At 49.8% G+C, this 15421-nt stretch overlaps 1 protein-coding gene across 7 annotated transcripts in view; it reads right to left on the reverse strand.

The window, feature by feature from the left end:
- Positions 1-166: 166 nt before the first annotated feature.
- Positions 167-15421, reverse strand: part of ZNF618 (zinc finger protein 618) — a 164409-nt gene continuing 149154 nt past the window's right edge. For all 7 annotated transcript variants that reach the window (XM_050319733.1, XM_050319731.1, XM_050319730.1 and 4 more), the window contains 2 exons: positions 10644-10745; positions 167-9164 (listed from right to left, as the gene is read on the reverse strand). In XM_050319733.1, the coding sequence (XP_050175690.1) occupies positions 7651-9164; positions 10644-10745 (1616 nt within the window). In that variant the 3' untranslated portion in view covers positions 167-7650. The remainder of the gene's footprint in view (positions 9165-10643; positions 10746-15421) is intronic.

A 15421-nucleotide genomic window follows, 5' to 3' on the forward strand; every position in this document is an offset into this window, starting at 1 on the left:
GATCTTTCAAGTCCCTTCCCACCCAAACCATTACACGATTCTGTGAGATCCCCCAGAGACCACCGCTGGGATCCAGGTCACTTCCATGTTCTCCCTGCTCACAGCAGGACATCAGCCCTGGGGAATGTCCCAATCACGTGCTTGAAAAATAGAAAAGCCCAAACACTTTTGTTTTTCCTAAAGGTTGTTTTATTGTAAAACCATAAATACAACACTGACATGAAAATCCTCAAGCAACGGATGCTTTCTTACAGTTACAGTTTGTCTTCTGCCTTGGCATCAACTCTGAAAAGAATGTTGCAGAAACATGTCTCTAAGGTATTTCCAAATAACCGAGCTCTGGCCTGGAGCGCTCGGCCCCTTTGGAAGCTAAGTGGAACTATTCCTCCTCTCTCACGGAATATTTCCATTCAGACAGCAACAGACTTGTAAAAACAGCAACATTTAAACACCTTGATTTTTTTTTTCTATAATAATCCTTTTCATTTGACGTCAGTCTAAGTTTCAAACAGCACTGAATTCATTTAGCTGTAAAAAAAACCAAAAACAAACAAAAAAACAAACCAAAACCAAAACAAAATCCTAAAAGGAAAAAAAAAAAAACAACCTCAGAGCTTGAGTTGGCCTCAAGCGTTCGCATATCACAATGAAAATCAGCAACTCAACCCCGTGCAATATTGCTCTCTAGTGAGTCATTTGATCCACACCAACAATACATGAGACTTCAAACAGGTTTTGTTTTGTTTATTAACACAGCAAGTGTGACATTAGATAACCTTTTAAATACAGTACATGGTACAGCGCGGGGCCAGCTGCCCGCACGTTTCCCGTTATGAAGACAAAGCCAGCGGTGGCGGTTTATAAAAATATTGTGTTGCTACAAAAGTATAAATTAATGCTACCGGTATTAAGAAATATTAAACACATAAAACTTATAAGGATTAAGAAAAATATTCATTAATACCTGTAGAAAACTCTGGCCTAAAAAAGATATTTTTTGTATATTTTTTGTATATTTTTTTTTGTATTTTTTAAGATGACATGAGTGCGCTTGCGGGCGGGGCCGCGGGCGCGTCTGTGGTATTGCCTAGAACATCTGCATCTACAGAAAGGAGGGAAATGCACACGAGTTACTGAGGGAGGGAGGGCAGGAGGGACAGGAGAAGTGAATCTTTGCTTGATGAAACCACAAGAATTCGGCCCCCCCGGAGGAGGTTTGGGAAAACGGACGTACGGGCGAGGAACAGCTTCTCCTTCCAGCCTGGCTGCAAACAGGGATCTCCCACGGCTGGGGTTGTCACCATGACACTGTCTGGCTACGGCGTGGACCACAATCCTCACGGCCTGGGTGGTGTGTGCTCCTCCTGGACCTGTCACCTGCCACCAAGGGTTCAGCTCATCCACTACCAGTTTTCCTTTTAAAGAATTAAAGAAAATAATACTAAAGGCCCCCTAAGTTTCAAGGGACCATGGAAAACAGACTGTTGCTCCTTCCAGAATACATGCCTCCTTCCTTGAGTGGAAAGGTCCTTCTCCAAAGACAGCAAGGGGAAAATATTCCCTCCTCCAACCCCCAGCCCACTGGAGAAAAAAAAATCCCACCCTATGCACAGACACTGCAGAGACCACCACCAGAACCCCCAAGAGATGGGAACAAGGATTCAAGGCTGATGAGGCTGGAAGTGTCTTTTTAAGGAACTTTGGTTGTAAAAAGCAAGGGTTGGACGTGCCTGTGCTCATCAACTCCACCCTAAAATGCACCCATCGTTAAGGCTGTGCTGCTCACCCGGGTCCCGCTGTCAGTGATGCCACAGTGACAGAAGGAGAAAATCCTGCCAGCCTAATCCTGCCAGTCACTGGCTGATGTTGTGCACCAATGAGACATTTAGAGCCTCTTTTCAGAAGATACTCTAAAAAGTTCCAACTCAGCTGCCTACGGATGAGGAAACCCCAAGGGTCTATGGATACACCACTGTCTGTGTGAGCAGAACTCTTCCCTCAAGTTATAAACAAAGGACTCTGTAACAGCAGGAGTAGAAACACAACCAATCAGCCAAACCAGAACCGAAATGAAACAGAAATCACACAAACATTCAGTAGATAAAATTAAACTTCAGGGCAACCCACTGTCATTGGTTCACCATTTCTGGCCTAGCGTAGGCAGGCTCTCCCCCAGGCCTGAGGGCTGTTCCAGCACAGCTGGGCTGGGCTTTACTGTTTGCTCAGTGACACTTCCAGAAGCCCCAGGAAGATGGTGACCTGTGGCACGGGGACAGGTCCCACGCACCGGCAACAGGGAGATCTTATTGCTACAGTGACAGCTTCAGAGATACCTGATATGGGACACTGGGGCTCTGCCGAGGGCTCTGGGCGTTCCCAGTGGATCCCACGGATTCAAGACCATGGTGTAGCACAGAAAATGCACAGCAGAAGCAGCAAAACATTGAACACTGTCCCCCAGCCCGATTCTCCACCTCAGCAGTTGGAACCTGGTTGATGGATACATTGGAGTGCTGGGAAGGGTTTGGTGCCACTGAGGAGTGGGAGGATGGGGAGGAAGATGCTCTGTGAACCCTCCTGGGTCTTCTGGGCAGGACTGGCTTTTCCCACCCCTACATCCAGTCCCTTTTCTCTCAGCAAGGTCCAGAGCAGCCTCGTGCCCCACAGAGTGAATTCCAGGAGCTGTGCAGCCTTGCCTTCAATGGCAAAGCTCAAAAAGCATTCCCCCAGGAAACTCCTTCCAGGTGAACAGATTCCTCCTCCCTGAAGAGGTTTCCCAGAGTCTGCCTTTAGTGTCTTTTTATTTTTATCCCTTTATTCCTAACTACTCCATAGGGCACAACTAGTCCCGTCCTGTGGGAATGCTCCCAGGAGCTCCTCGCCTCTCCCTCAGCCAGAGAGGTGCCATAAGAGATCCAAGCCTTTCCTTGGCACAGAGCAGCACTCCCAGCCCTGCTCTTTTAGTGTTGTTTGATTCATCAGTAACTTGGTGCTCCTAGAGCAGAAGGATGTCTCAGTCCCTGCTCCTGTGTCCACCATGGGCTGCTGCAGGGTCCAGAGTGGAACTGGCCCCTCACACTGGGTGAAGCTGAGCAGACTCAGCCACCAACACAAACAGTTGTGGTAATTCCTTCCCATGCTAATCTGGGTTACTGCAGACACCTGGAGAAAAACCATCCCACCCCCTGAGCCATCTCACTGAACAATGACCTCCAATACCATCATTTAGTGTCACGGAACCATCGAGCCAAACTCTTAAGTGAATGGTCTGTATGGGGATCAAACCTGTGACCTTGGCATTATTAGCACCAGCTGAGCTCATCTCTAGAGCTCAAGCCATTTCCAGAAGTGTCTCCCTGCTATTTTCAGTCATTCCCAAGCTTTGAGAGCATCTGCTGTAAATTCATTTGCAAAATTCACAGAAAGGTCATGACTCCCTGAGCTGCTGCTGGACGTGTTCTCTGCCCAGCAAGCGCAGATAAACCAGTGCAGGTGGTTTGTGTGGATGCTTAAACCAGTTTAGTTCAAGGTTAAACTGGTTTAAACAGCAATGAACGAACAACTGAATTAGACAAAACCTGAGCCCCACTGTTGGTTTTCACAGGAAGTTTTCCAGATTCACTACTTCAAATACACCCTCAGCACAGAGAGATTGGACAGAAAGGAAAATTCACCTCCACCTGAACCTGAGCTGGGTGCGAGACACCAAGCCTATCCTGCAGGTCAGACCACAGCTACTGCCTGCTCCTGGAGACATGGGGAGGGCACAGACCAGGAGACAAATCTGGGCTCCATGTTCTCCCTGGCTCTCTGGTTGCTGCAGCCACACAGAAAAAACCTCCTGAAGAGCTCTGCCTCTGTATCCCACTCTGTTTTCTAGTAACAAGGATCTTCAGACAGGACCTGAAGGTCCTTCACTCTGACAGTTCATCTGCTGGTGCCTGTCTCCCAGCCTGAAGATCAGAACCCTCCCAAAGCCAACTGGGAAGTCAGAAAGAGAAGTCTGCAAGGTCAGGCCCAGAGTCAGCAGCAGGAACAAGTGACTGCCTGGAGGACACACCCTCCATTTCCGTATCCCAACACGTTCCTCAGGTGTGAGTAAAGGAAACCAAGAAGCAGAAGGCAAATTCCCAACATGACCTAACAGAGGATGATCCCAATTCTGGGGACTTCTCCCAGCTCAAAGGGGGCAGAACCTCATGACAGCTCTGGCCAAATTCAGTCTCCCCTGTGCAGCCTGCCACCCCGGGATGGGAAGTGCTCCCTGTAGCACATGCTGCTCCACACCCCGAGGCATCCCAGAGCAGGGACAGAGCAGTTTGTGTTGGACTAACCTGGTGAAGAAGAGCTGCCAGAACTCAGACTTTGGTAAAGTATTTTTGCTCCCTAGAATGCAAATCCAAGCCTTGAAGATGGAAGGAGGAAAAGGAGCCAAAGTTGGCATTTAGGGTGAACACCTGTGCTACAGATGCATTTCCCTGCTTCTAATTAAGTCTAGTACCAGACAGAAGGGAGCCTGGGAGCAAGCAGAGCATGAACAGCTCCTCTGAGCTGAACACCCAGTTAAGAGTCATGCTTAGGAGTCATGAAAAGCTGCAGCTTCTTAGTCTGAGTTCTGGAGGAGATTGCCCCAATTCAGGCCTTAGGTTTTATCTTGCTTTTTCAGCTAAGTTGAGATTTTTAGTCTTTGGGAGAATCGCATCTACCCGACATCAGGCATGTTTGCTTAACATCCATCATTAGTGCAACTACAGCCTTGGAGGGCACAGTTATTGGGATGGGGGAGAGGGCCAGTCCATCCCTCTCTTTGGTCAGCACAGCAAAAACTCCAGACCTGGTGCCAAAACCACAGTGTGAGGAGGAAAAGGAGAGACGGGCTGGGAGGTCAGGGTGGCTGTGCAGCCACAGTCCTGCTCCATGTGCTGGACACAGCCATTTACCCAGTTCTCAATGCCAGGGCTTCACACCTGTGTTAACTCTGCCTTGCCTGCTTCCCACCCTCAAGGCCTCACAGACAGGCAGCACAAGGAGCCCCAGCTGGCAAATCCCACTGAAGTCATCCATCTGCCCCTTACAAAGGAGTGCTGGGGGTTGGAACTGCCTTTCCAAAGGAATGCAAGGACTTTGCACATTCCCCTGAGCATCAAAGAACCTGGGAGCTCTCATGGTCTCTGATGAACCACACAAAAAGGAGAAATAACTACAAATCCTGGTCCTTGTGCCATCAGCTGAGCTGTGTGGTACACACTTTGTGCCTCCAAAGCTTTGGAATCATCCTCTAGCCAAGTTTTCTTGCTGTTGGGTACCTGTGGGCCCAGCAGCTCACACAACTCACTGTCACTGGCACAAATCTCACTCAGGGTTTCTGTTTGACACTTCATTTTTGTCTCAAACAGGCTTCTCCTGCCATGCAAGTGCAGAGAGCTGTGTTACCACGGGCCCAGCTGGTGGCTGGGCAGGCAGGAGTTGTAAAGGAAAAAAGAAAACCAGCAAGAAGAACAGGTGGCCCTATAATCAACACCTCCATCAGCCACTGCCAGGGAAAACAGATGCCCAAGTGTCTTTGCCTTGGTAGGTCCTCTTCAGGTGCAGCTCGCAGTGGGGTGGCAGGCTGTGTGATGTCCATAGGCAAGACTTAACATTTAGGAGACACCTGGTTTTGCCCTGATGCCAGTAACAGTGCCAAGAGGTCAACCCAGACTCAAGCCAGTGGAAGACAGCTGGGTGCCAAGAGCTATCCTCAGTGAGCCTGGGCTGGGGAAGGTTCCAGCACCCAAACTGTGCCCCTGAGTCCCATGCCAGTGCAGGTGTCAGTGCCTGAGAGGTTCAAGGCATCTGCACACAAAGCCTGAGAGATTTGGTTTGCTATTTCTCATGTCTTGGAACGTGCAACTTCTCTTACAGCCAGAGATGGGCAGGTGGGATCTTGGTTTAGCTTCTGGTCAACAGCAGCACGTCAAAGAGGGCCCCCCAGTCTTCCTCCTGCATTGTCAGCCACCAGCAAACACCTCATGCTGCTGAGGGGCTCCAGCTGAGCCAGTCCCTCCTCCTGACCCTCCTGTGCCACTGGGACTGCAGCTCCTGGAAGCAAGAGACACTACTGAAAAAATCACGACTGGCTTCCATTTTCCTCTGGGATCTCAGTCCCAGTGGTGAAAAACAAACAGTTTGGCACGAGAGGCTGGGAATTGTCCAAGAGGCACCAAACCTGACAGAGATGCAGGAGCTGTGCCTGTGGGCAGGAAACACCACAGAGCACTGGCCCTGGGGGACAGCAGAGTGACCGAGATGGCTCTGGGTTCTGATCATCTCCAATTGCATTTGGGGTGAGCAAGGACGTGGGAATGTTTCAGGGCCTGTGGCCTTCCCAGCCAGAACGAGTCAGCAACAGAACAAGTAGTGTAATGCACTGTAGGTATCAAAAAGACATTCGTGCCACTAGAGGAAACCATTCCAAATAAAAATGGGAAGATATTCTTTGCACTCAGTCAGGAGCACTTACATTCAGAAGGATCTTTGAGCCCATGCACTTCTCTAAGCTTCCTTCAAACCCCAATTTGACAAAACTGATGAGCTTTGTTCCCCTGAAAAATCATACACCTTGGTTTGTCCTTGGCCTTGGGAAGGTTGGTTTCTGTGGAACTGAGACACTTTTAAACAAAAAAGTTCAGGTACAAGGGTTCTCTGGCAGACCTGACAAGCTCATTGGTGGCCCACAGCTGTCAAGACTTACTTTTCCTGGTTTTTAGGCTTTTCTGTATGAACAACTGCTGTGGTTCCCATAAGGATACTATTTAATTGCAAATGGGCTACTCTAGAACAAGTCTGAGAATGCCTGATGCACAAAATGCACAGAAAAGCTAATTAACACCGGGAGCTCAGAAAAGAAGTTCTGCTGTAGAAAAATAAAGCCAAGAAACTTAACAACCGCAGACATTTTCTGCCATGAACCATTTCTCTTAGTTCGAAATCAAACTTATAATCCCTGGCTACCAAGTTAAAACTGGGAGTGGAGACAGAAGAGTAACTTTTGTGTTTTTGGAAAAAAAATGAATATGGAAAGGATAAAAATAAAATTAAAACCCAAAAACCTTCAAGTCTCCCTTCCCTGATTTCTGAAGGTCCCAGTGTTGGCAGAACACAGCTGCCCTGACAGGTGCACCAGGTGCCAGGAAGGCCTCAGCCAAGTGCCCTCAAGGTGTACAGTTATTCAAAGGAGCAAAGTCCAGTGCAGAACTGGTCTGTTCAATGGAGTCTGATTATCCATGGCAAGATGGCCCAGGGGACAAGAGGAAAGGTGGGGTGGAGGAGAAACAAAAGAAACTTCAAGTCACTTTAGATCTCAGCTGCCTGAAGACTTTAGAACATCAGCCTCCCATTCGTCTGCCCACTTGAAAACATTAGAAAGTCTGTCAAGTCCACACACTATCTATGGAAAGGAGCACGTTCCTGGCAGAGGGCTGTCTCTCTCCCGTGCTCAGCTTTCCTTTCAAACTTAATTTTATATATATTTATATTTTTATATATATATAAAAAAGCACTTGGTTTCCAGGGGCATTCATAATGAGGTCCACAGTGTTTAGAACTTAAAATTCTTTTTTCTTTGTTTGGAACAGTGTTTTAAAGTTTTGTTTTAATTAACAGACAGTCTTAAAGCATGTTGGACTTCAAAAACATGAGTTTGTTCATGTCTTCTGGACTGAGTAGCCGTCTCCTTTTGATCAAGAGAGCCTGCTCACACATATTTACACATTCGCTCCTGGCACCCACAGCAGGCACTGCTAAGAGCCAAAAGGCCAGCTTGGCTAGTTTTGTATGCTTTTGGGTAACACACGACCAGTACTGAAACAGGTCAGGGGTGGCCTGGAAGAGAGGTTCTTGCAAATAATCATAGACTTCATTTTTCCCAAACCAATCTTCTTCCTGAGCTGCTGTGGTTTCCCCTGCTGCACGAGGCTTCTTGGTTGAAGGTTCAAACTCTGTTTCTTCTGCCCAGGACTCTTTCACCTCGTTGATCAACTCACAGACCTTGCCAATGATCTCCTCGTGCTGGTACGGCGGGACGGGCCGCAGCTTCTGCTGAGGGTCTAAGATCATGGCTACCTTGTGTGCCGAGTGAACTTTGAAGTTCTCCTTCAGCGCCTCCAAGAAGAGGTGACAGAGTTTGCTGACCACGCCAGCATCGTTAGCTTTGGAAGTGAACAGTTTCTCCAGTTTGACGTAGGTGGGCAGGACCAGCTGCAGGGTGGGCCGGCTCTCGTTGCTCAGCTCGATCACGGCCTGTTTCACCGGAGCCAGGATGGCTGCCAGGTTGCTGAGCAGGTGCTTGTTCAGGTTTTGGATGAGGTTCATCTTCTTGGCCCTGCTGTAGAACTCGCAGATCTGCTCGTAGCGCTCGTGGACGAGCAGGAGGGAGTCGGTGACCGAGTTCCAGCAGGGCGGGGGGGAGGTCTCTTCCAGGGAGCCAAAGGTCTCCTTCGAGAGGCCCGTGGACCCCGCCAGATCTTCGCAGACATTCAGGAGCTCGATCACCTCGTGCATATTGCGAGCCTGCAGCGTTCTCTTGTTGAGCACGCTCTGCACCACCGAGTTCAAGGCACAGGCCGAGCAGCGCAGGCACATGCCCGCCTTGGAGAACGCCGAGGAGTTGACTTTGCAGTCCGTGACATACACCGTCCTGATCTCCGACATGACAAACTCCGACAGCACATTCTGCACCCAGTGGTGGATAAAATCACCATTGTCTCGAATGTCTACACCCTTAATTCCCAGGACGTAACTCTTGATGTGGTTGCCCTCCACCTGGTAAGCGGTCAGGATGTAGCAGGAGTCGGGGCCGACGCTCTGCGAGTGGCAGGTGACCCCGATGCCCAGGCAGGCGTTGCTGCCCAGGGCGCAGGTGACCTTCACCTTCACCTGGTTGTACATCCGAGGCAAATGCTTCAGAGCCAGGGTGTTGAAATTGCCCAGGATCTCGGTGACAGAGAAGGCACCATAGCGAGCCCCACTGTCCACCAGGGTCTGTGCCAGCTTGATGAACTCCTTGCCGCTCACCACGCTCAGCACCCCCAGGTCAGTGCACATCACCCGCAGCAGCCTCTCGGCGATGTTCTGCCGCTCCTTCTCCGGGATCGCGCTGTTCCCCATGGAGCCGCTGGCGGACGCTGCAGGGAAACACAAGCAGTGAGCGCTGCTCCTCTGCAACGGGAGAGGAGGAACTCACCAAACCATCCTCAGAGACCCCCAGAGAGGTGAAACATGCCCAGATGATGGAAGAGACACCTCCAACCACGGATTTTTTTCCCCCCAAGGTTTCTGGACATGGAACCTCCAGGGACAGGCCTTGCTCTTGCTCAGAGCAGCAAGATGCTTACCTGCACGGTGTCCCTGGTGGGGGACAGACAGAGCACACGCTACTTCCAATCCAGTGCCTCACTTGATGGCACCTCTGTGCTGTTCACTGAAGAACTGCCTAGGTAAGTTATACCCATGTTTGCTATCCATGTCTACAGCCTGATGGTCACAGCTTAGCCCAGATGGAAAAATGGACATAGAATCATAGAATCCCAGAATGGTTTAGGTTGGAAAAGACCTTAAGTCCAACTCATTCCACTCCCCTGCCATGGGCAGGGACACCTTCCACTAGTCCAGGTTGCTCCAAGCCCCGTCCAACCTGGCCTTGGACACTTCCAGGGATGGGGCAGCCACAGCTTCTCTGGGCAACCTGTGCCAGGGCATCAGCACCCTCACAGCCAAGAATTCCTTCCCAATATTCCATCTAACCCTACCCTCTGGCAGTGATAAGCCATTCCCCCTTGTCCTGTTCCTCCAGGCCCCTGTTCAAAGTCCCTCTCCAGCTCTCCTGGAGCCCCTTTAGGCCCTGGAAGGGGCTCTCAGGTCTCCCTGGAACTTTCTCTTCTCCAGGTGAACCCCCCTAGCTCTCCCAGCCTGGCTCCATAGGAGAACATCTTTCCATTGCTGTGAGTTTGTTCTCTTCTTTGAGACAGTTTTTTTAAGAGCAGTTGCTCCTCTGAAGCATCCAACATTTTCCACCATCTCAAACAGTACTGAAGCCCAAGCTCCCATTTCTTCCCTGATCTCCACCAACCCTGATTTCAGACAATATGAATGTCATTTTTGGCCATACCAGAACGAAAGAAGCACCACGGTTTTGTATCCCCCTTTCCCCTGGCTGCTCAGCTCAAGTGCTTTGGAACCGATTTCCCTGGGCTGTATTCTCCCTTTTCCCATGGGGAAGAACAAGCTCATGGGAGGAGCTGGGGACAAAACCAGACAGCAGCTTTGTTATGCCTATGTTACACCAGGATGACTGGATTAGTTTTTTAACTCCAGGCTGGGAAGTCTGACCTCAGATCAGAAGTTAATTTCTTTCAGGAGTTCCCAAATGCATCTTCCTCACAAACCTTTCCAACCACCTCCCAGGGTTCTTTGTGCACACGAGTGCTCTCCTAACAGGAAGGGGTGCTCTGCTCTGCCAGGTAGGACAGGAATTATGGATGAAATCAAGTGCAGCTCAGGGAGGACAAGGGCCTTGTGCAGTGGCCATCACTGCTGCACCCCCTCTGAGTCACTGCTGGAAGGGGACAGGTGAGCCCAGGACGAGGAGCAAAGTTGCTACGTACTGTTGTTGGCGTTATTTCTTTGGAGCTGTGGTTTCCACTTCTCTTCAACCACAGGCAGAGGTGACCTGGGCTGGCTGGAGGCAATGTTGTTCTCATTGTCAGCTGTGGGGCAAGAGACAGGCAAGGGTTAGAAGCACAAGATGATGATGCTTAAAGCACAAAGAAGGGGAAACTATCCATCTGCTCAGCAGTTACTCAGGGTTCCCTCAACTAAGGTGAAAACAAGTTACTACACTCTCTGTAGTTCTTAGGCAGTTTCAGTGAGCTGGTACAGCACCCTCAGAAACCTTAAAACTGTCTTTGGACTCATAAGCTGCCACCTCCCCAAATGCAGCTGCAATGGCTTTTTCTGTGCATCAGAGACATTGATGCCATCAGCACACCTTGGGAAATGTCTTCTGATGAGCTGAAGCTGCATCCCAGGAGGAATGGAAGTTCCCTGTGCAGCCTGACTTGTTTAATTTTCTTGCTTCCGAAATGACAGGAGGTAAAACAGACATTGATCCTCCTTTTCCCTTTATTGCCTCTTCCTGCACTGCAGGCACCTGCCCTTTTCTCTCCCGTGAAGCATTTGGTTTTTCAAGCTGTGCTCAACTCCTCTGGATCTAAAGGTCTCATTACAATCTTTATATCTGGTTTTCTCCCCTGAAGAGAGTGGGCCAGTCTCCTCTGAGGCTCCTCCCTGCTGCCTCAGATTTCAGCCACAAAGCCAAATAACTGAGTCTAGAGTGGGACCAAAGATCATCCCACCCATGGCTGCAAAGACACCGACTGCCCCCAGAGTCTTTGTTTGTGTTCCCATTTCAGTGGATGGAGCTGGGCCAAATGCTTTGGCTGTCAGTCTGATGGGATCTTTCAAGGAAATGCAGGTAAGATCAGTAAATTCTCTATTATATCCATGTTTTTTTCCTTTCCTGTGTCCCAACAACCTCTCCCCACCCTCTAGAGGAAATTTTCTAGTTCTTAGTGTGCTTCAGTATGAAACGGTGATCTGAAATAGGCTGTGAAGCAACACGGAAGTGCACAAACAAATGAGGTGGAAGAAGCAGCAGGAAGATGGAGAGACTGATGACCAGGCTGAAGAGAAGGATGGAACTAAACACAAAGAAAACAGAACAGGTCCTTTGCTCACCACAGCTGGACTTGTCTCACCTAATTTTGGCCATCTGTTAGACACACCTGTCTTCAAAGCAGCCTTTTACACTCAGTGGCGCAAACAAGACTCCCAAGTGCAGCTCATTCCCCCAGGCAGAACTAGATCCTCTTGTTCTGTAAGATCCATTGGTGTGAACTCACCTGGAGTCACTGACTCTGCACTGATTACAAAGGGTCCAGGCTGGTTTGGACACACCAGCACTCAGTGCAGTGACTGCCCCCTGCTCTGGCCAGCACAGCACGAGCTCGAGCAGGGCCTGGAGCACACACAGCTCTGCAGCCAGACTGCTCTGTCCATCAGAACACTCAGGAGAGGGCAAAGCTGCTCTTCTCCATGTGTGCCACTGAGCTGGCAGAGAAGGGAGACCAGCAGTGATGCGATGGAGCTCCGGTGCTCTCCTCTGGGCAGCTCTGACACTCACAGACCTGCTCATCAACAGCCACATGCTGCACAGCCACCAGTGGGGCTGGCACTGCACTGGCACAGGCTGGATCAATACCTAAGAGCAATCCAGGACATGACAGGACCAGGCTAGACTCTGGGGCTGCCTCAAGGTCTGTGTGTGCCCAGGGAATTCCCTGGCCTTAGTGGGCACCTGGGGAGCACTGCTGCACCCACAGGTTGGTGTTTGCAGATGTGGAAGAGACAAGAAGAGCGGGAGGTGCTCCAGTGACCAGTATGACACACCACCTTTCCCCCAGCATCTGCCCAGACTAATTGCTCTTGAGCTAATGTCACCAGTGTCCTCAAATCCAAGCATCTATGGGTAGGCAAAGGAAAATGCTAGACATTTGGTAGGTAACTTCATGGTTCAGGCCTTCCTTGTCTTGGTGAGGATGGGCAGAGGTAGAAACCCTCTGTATTTCCTCACCATAACTCTTTTATCCATTTCCTAATAATAGGGGATTTATTATATACAAATATCTGCTGGCATTCAGTATGGCATTAATGAGATTTGTGCATTTCAGCCTCATCTTCCTTATCAGGCAGTCTGTGAACTACACAGATCATGGTTCTTTAGTTTCTCTTCATGCCTCCAATCCTTTAATCCAGGTTCAGCCGAGTCGTCCTTTTCTTTCTCAGACCTAGACTGTGGCAGGGCATTCTGTGGCAGCACTCGACCTGAACAAAGTACTCTAAAGGGAGTCAAAGCTGTATATTGTACAGCGTAATTACAGAACAAATTCCTCTGCCTGGTGTTCTGCCGTTCTATTTCTGCCTTTCAGCACCCAATTTACATTCTAATTGCTTCTCCTCACTGTGTAGCTGCTTTATGGAGCTATAATCTCTCCTTATTACCTTGCAGCCCCCACGCTCAGCCCTGGGAATGACTGTGTCCCTGGTTTTCTCCTGGAGGCCAGCAGCACGTTCCCCAGCCTCAGCCCCTTGTGAGGGGCTCAGGGGAGGCAGCACAGTCAGTTGGAAGTGATCAGCCCTCTGCATCACACATGACAAGCCAAACTGGGCTCCTGAACACATTAACTGAGGGACTCTTTGACCCATACAGGTTTCTTGTATCCCTGCACCCCCACAATGAAATATTCCTTGAGCCAGGCACATGGACTGGGCTAAACTGCCCCTGTGTCAGCGTCCCCAGGGTGTGGATCCTGAGCCACCAGTCCTGCTGACCCCTGCAAGGTCCCTGCACTCCCAGACTTCAGAGATGTTGGGCCAACCTGCTCTTGGATATGGAAATAACAGAATCACAGAATCATGGAATTGTTTAGATTGGAAAAGACCATTAAGGTCATCAAACCCAAATATCAACCCAGTACCACCACCATGTTCACCACTGCACTAAACCACGTCCTCAAGTCACCTGGGGGAAGAGAACGACCCCTACCTGGTTCCAACCTCCTGTCAGAGTAGAAGGCAACAAACCTCTGCCAGAGTAACTCCAGCCCTGTGTGGTCCCCACTGTCCTCTGCTCGTGTACAGCACCCAGAGCTGGACACCCATCAACACTGGATGTAGTTTTCACGTGTCTTCACTTCGCTTTGCCCCCATCCCACAGCAGCACGTCCCACACCCACTGCCCCGGCTGCCCACGAGGGGGAAAGGCTGCTCTCCCTCCAGAGGCAGAGCTGTGAGCACAGGGCTGCCAAGCACCACACACAGAGATGCCACAGGAGGGGATGGTGGCTTTCACAAGGGACAGCTCCTAAAGGGACAGCCACTTGAAGAAGACAGGGAGAAGCTCACTGTCACTGCCCTGGTGAGACACTCGGGAAGAAGCAGCCAAGCAGAAGACAGGGACTTGCAAACAGAGCAGGGAGAGATGAGAAAATAGTTTAACAAGAGTAATCCTGAGCTGGGGAGAAGGGGAGTACATGTGCTCCTGTGGGGAGAAGGGATTTACCCATTCATACAGCTCTGCAGGATACAACTGCACAGGAGTCAGATCACAGACACAGCTCACCCCTACAGCCCCGTTCTGTGCCCAAAGCAACCCAGGTGACCAATCACAGAACCACACACTGGGTTAGGTTGGAAGAGACCTTAAAGATTATCCAGTTCCACCCCCTGCCATGGGCAGGGACACCTTCCACTAGCCCAGGTTGCTCCAAGCCCCGTCCAGCCTGGCCTTGGACACTTCCAGGGATGGGGCAGCCACAGCTTCTCTGGGCAACCTGTGCCAGGGCCTCCCCACCCTCCCTGGAGCCCTCCCCATGGGTCACTTGTAAAGAAGAGAGAAGGAAGAAGCTGCCAGCAGCATTGGATTAAAATTTCCAACAGCTCACACCCTGCCTGTGAGCTGCCATTCTCCCCTTGGACCCCTCAGCTTGGGCTCTCCTCTGCAGCTCCTCTACTCAGTGCCACCAGCAGCTGAAACTCAAAATGCTGCATTTCAGTGCCACAGCCCAGAGCAAGGAACAGGATGGTCAGGACACCATGTGGAGGCAGCAGAAACTGCCATGGAGAACTAGCAAGGACAGACCCCACCACCACAGAGTGACAGCAGCCCTGAGTGGCGCTCCACTGCTCAGGGTGACACAGGATCCCACCACTGCAGAGGAACCAGCTCATGCTTTTACTGAAACCAAAACTCACACCTTCTCCAAACAAATCGCTTTAAAAGTCTCTTTGTAACATTATAAAGATGATAAATAAATCAGCTGCTGAACAACACCCAAAGCCTGCATTACCATTTGCCAACAGGAACTGAATTGGATAGAGGAACCTCGTGGATGGAGAACTCAAGGAACACTATTAAAATTAGGACTCAAGCTAAACCACAGAACAAGAAAGAACTTTCATTAGAATTATTGTTACAGAATGAAAAATACTCTTTCTCAGACCCCTCATCCCCCCTTGCCACTCTCCTCAGGGCCTGCATCAAATCTGCATCTCAACAGAGCAGCTGTTTGTTGGAGACCACAGGTCTGCCAAAGGGCATTTACCTGTTTTTAAACCTGTGTTAGTTCCCCTGAATTTTTATTGAAGAGAAAAAAAAAGAAAAAAATCTGCCAATATAAAAAAAATCTCCCATTTCTGCATTTTGAATGTGCTGAATGATGTCTTTGAAAGAGCTCTGGCTTTGAAATTTTAAAATCATCTTTTATGTATCAAGACAGAAAACAAAAACAGTGACTTAGAAACAAAGTACTGGAATGACTCCTCA

Source organism: Myiozetetes cayanensis, unplaced genomic scaffold (genome assembly GCF_022539395.1).
Source record: "Myiozetetes cayanensis isolate MyiCay16 unplaced genomic scaffold, myiCay2020 scf23, whole genome shotgun sequence".
Classification (NCBI taxonomy): Eukaryota; Metazoa; Chordata; class Aves; order Passeriformes; family Tyrannidae; genus Myiozetetes; species Myiozetetes cayanensis.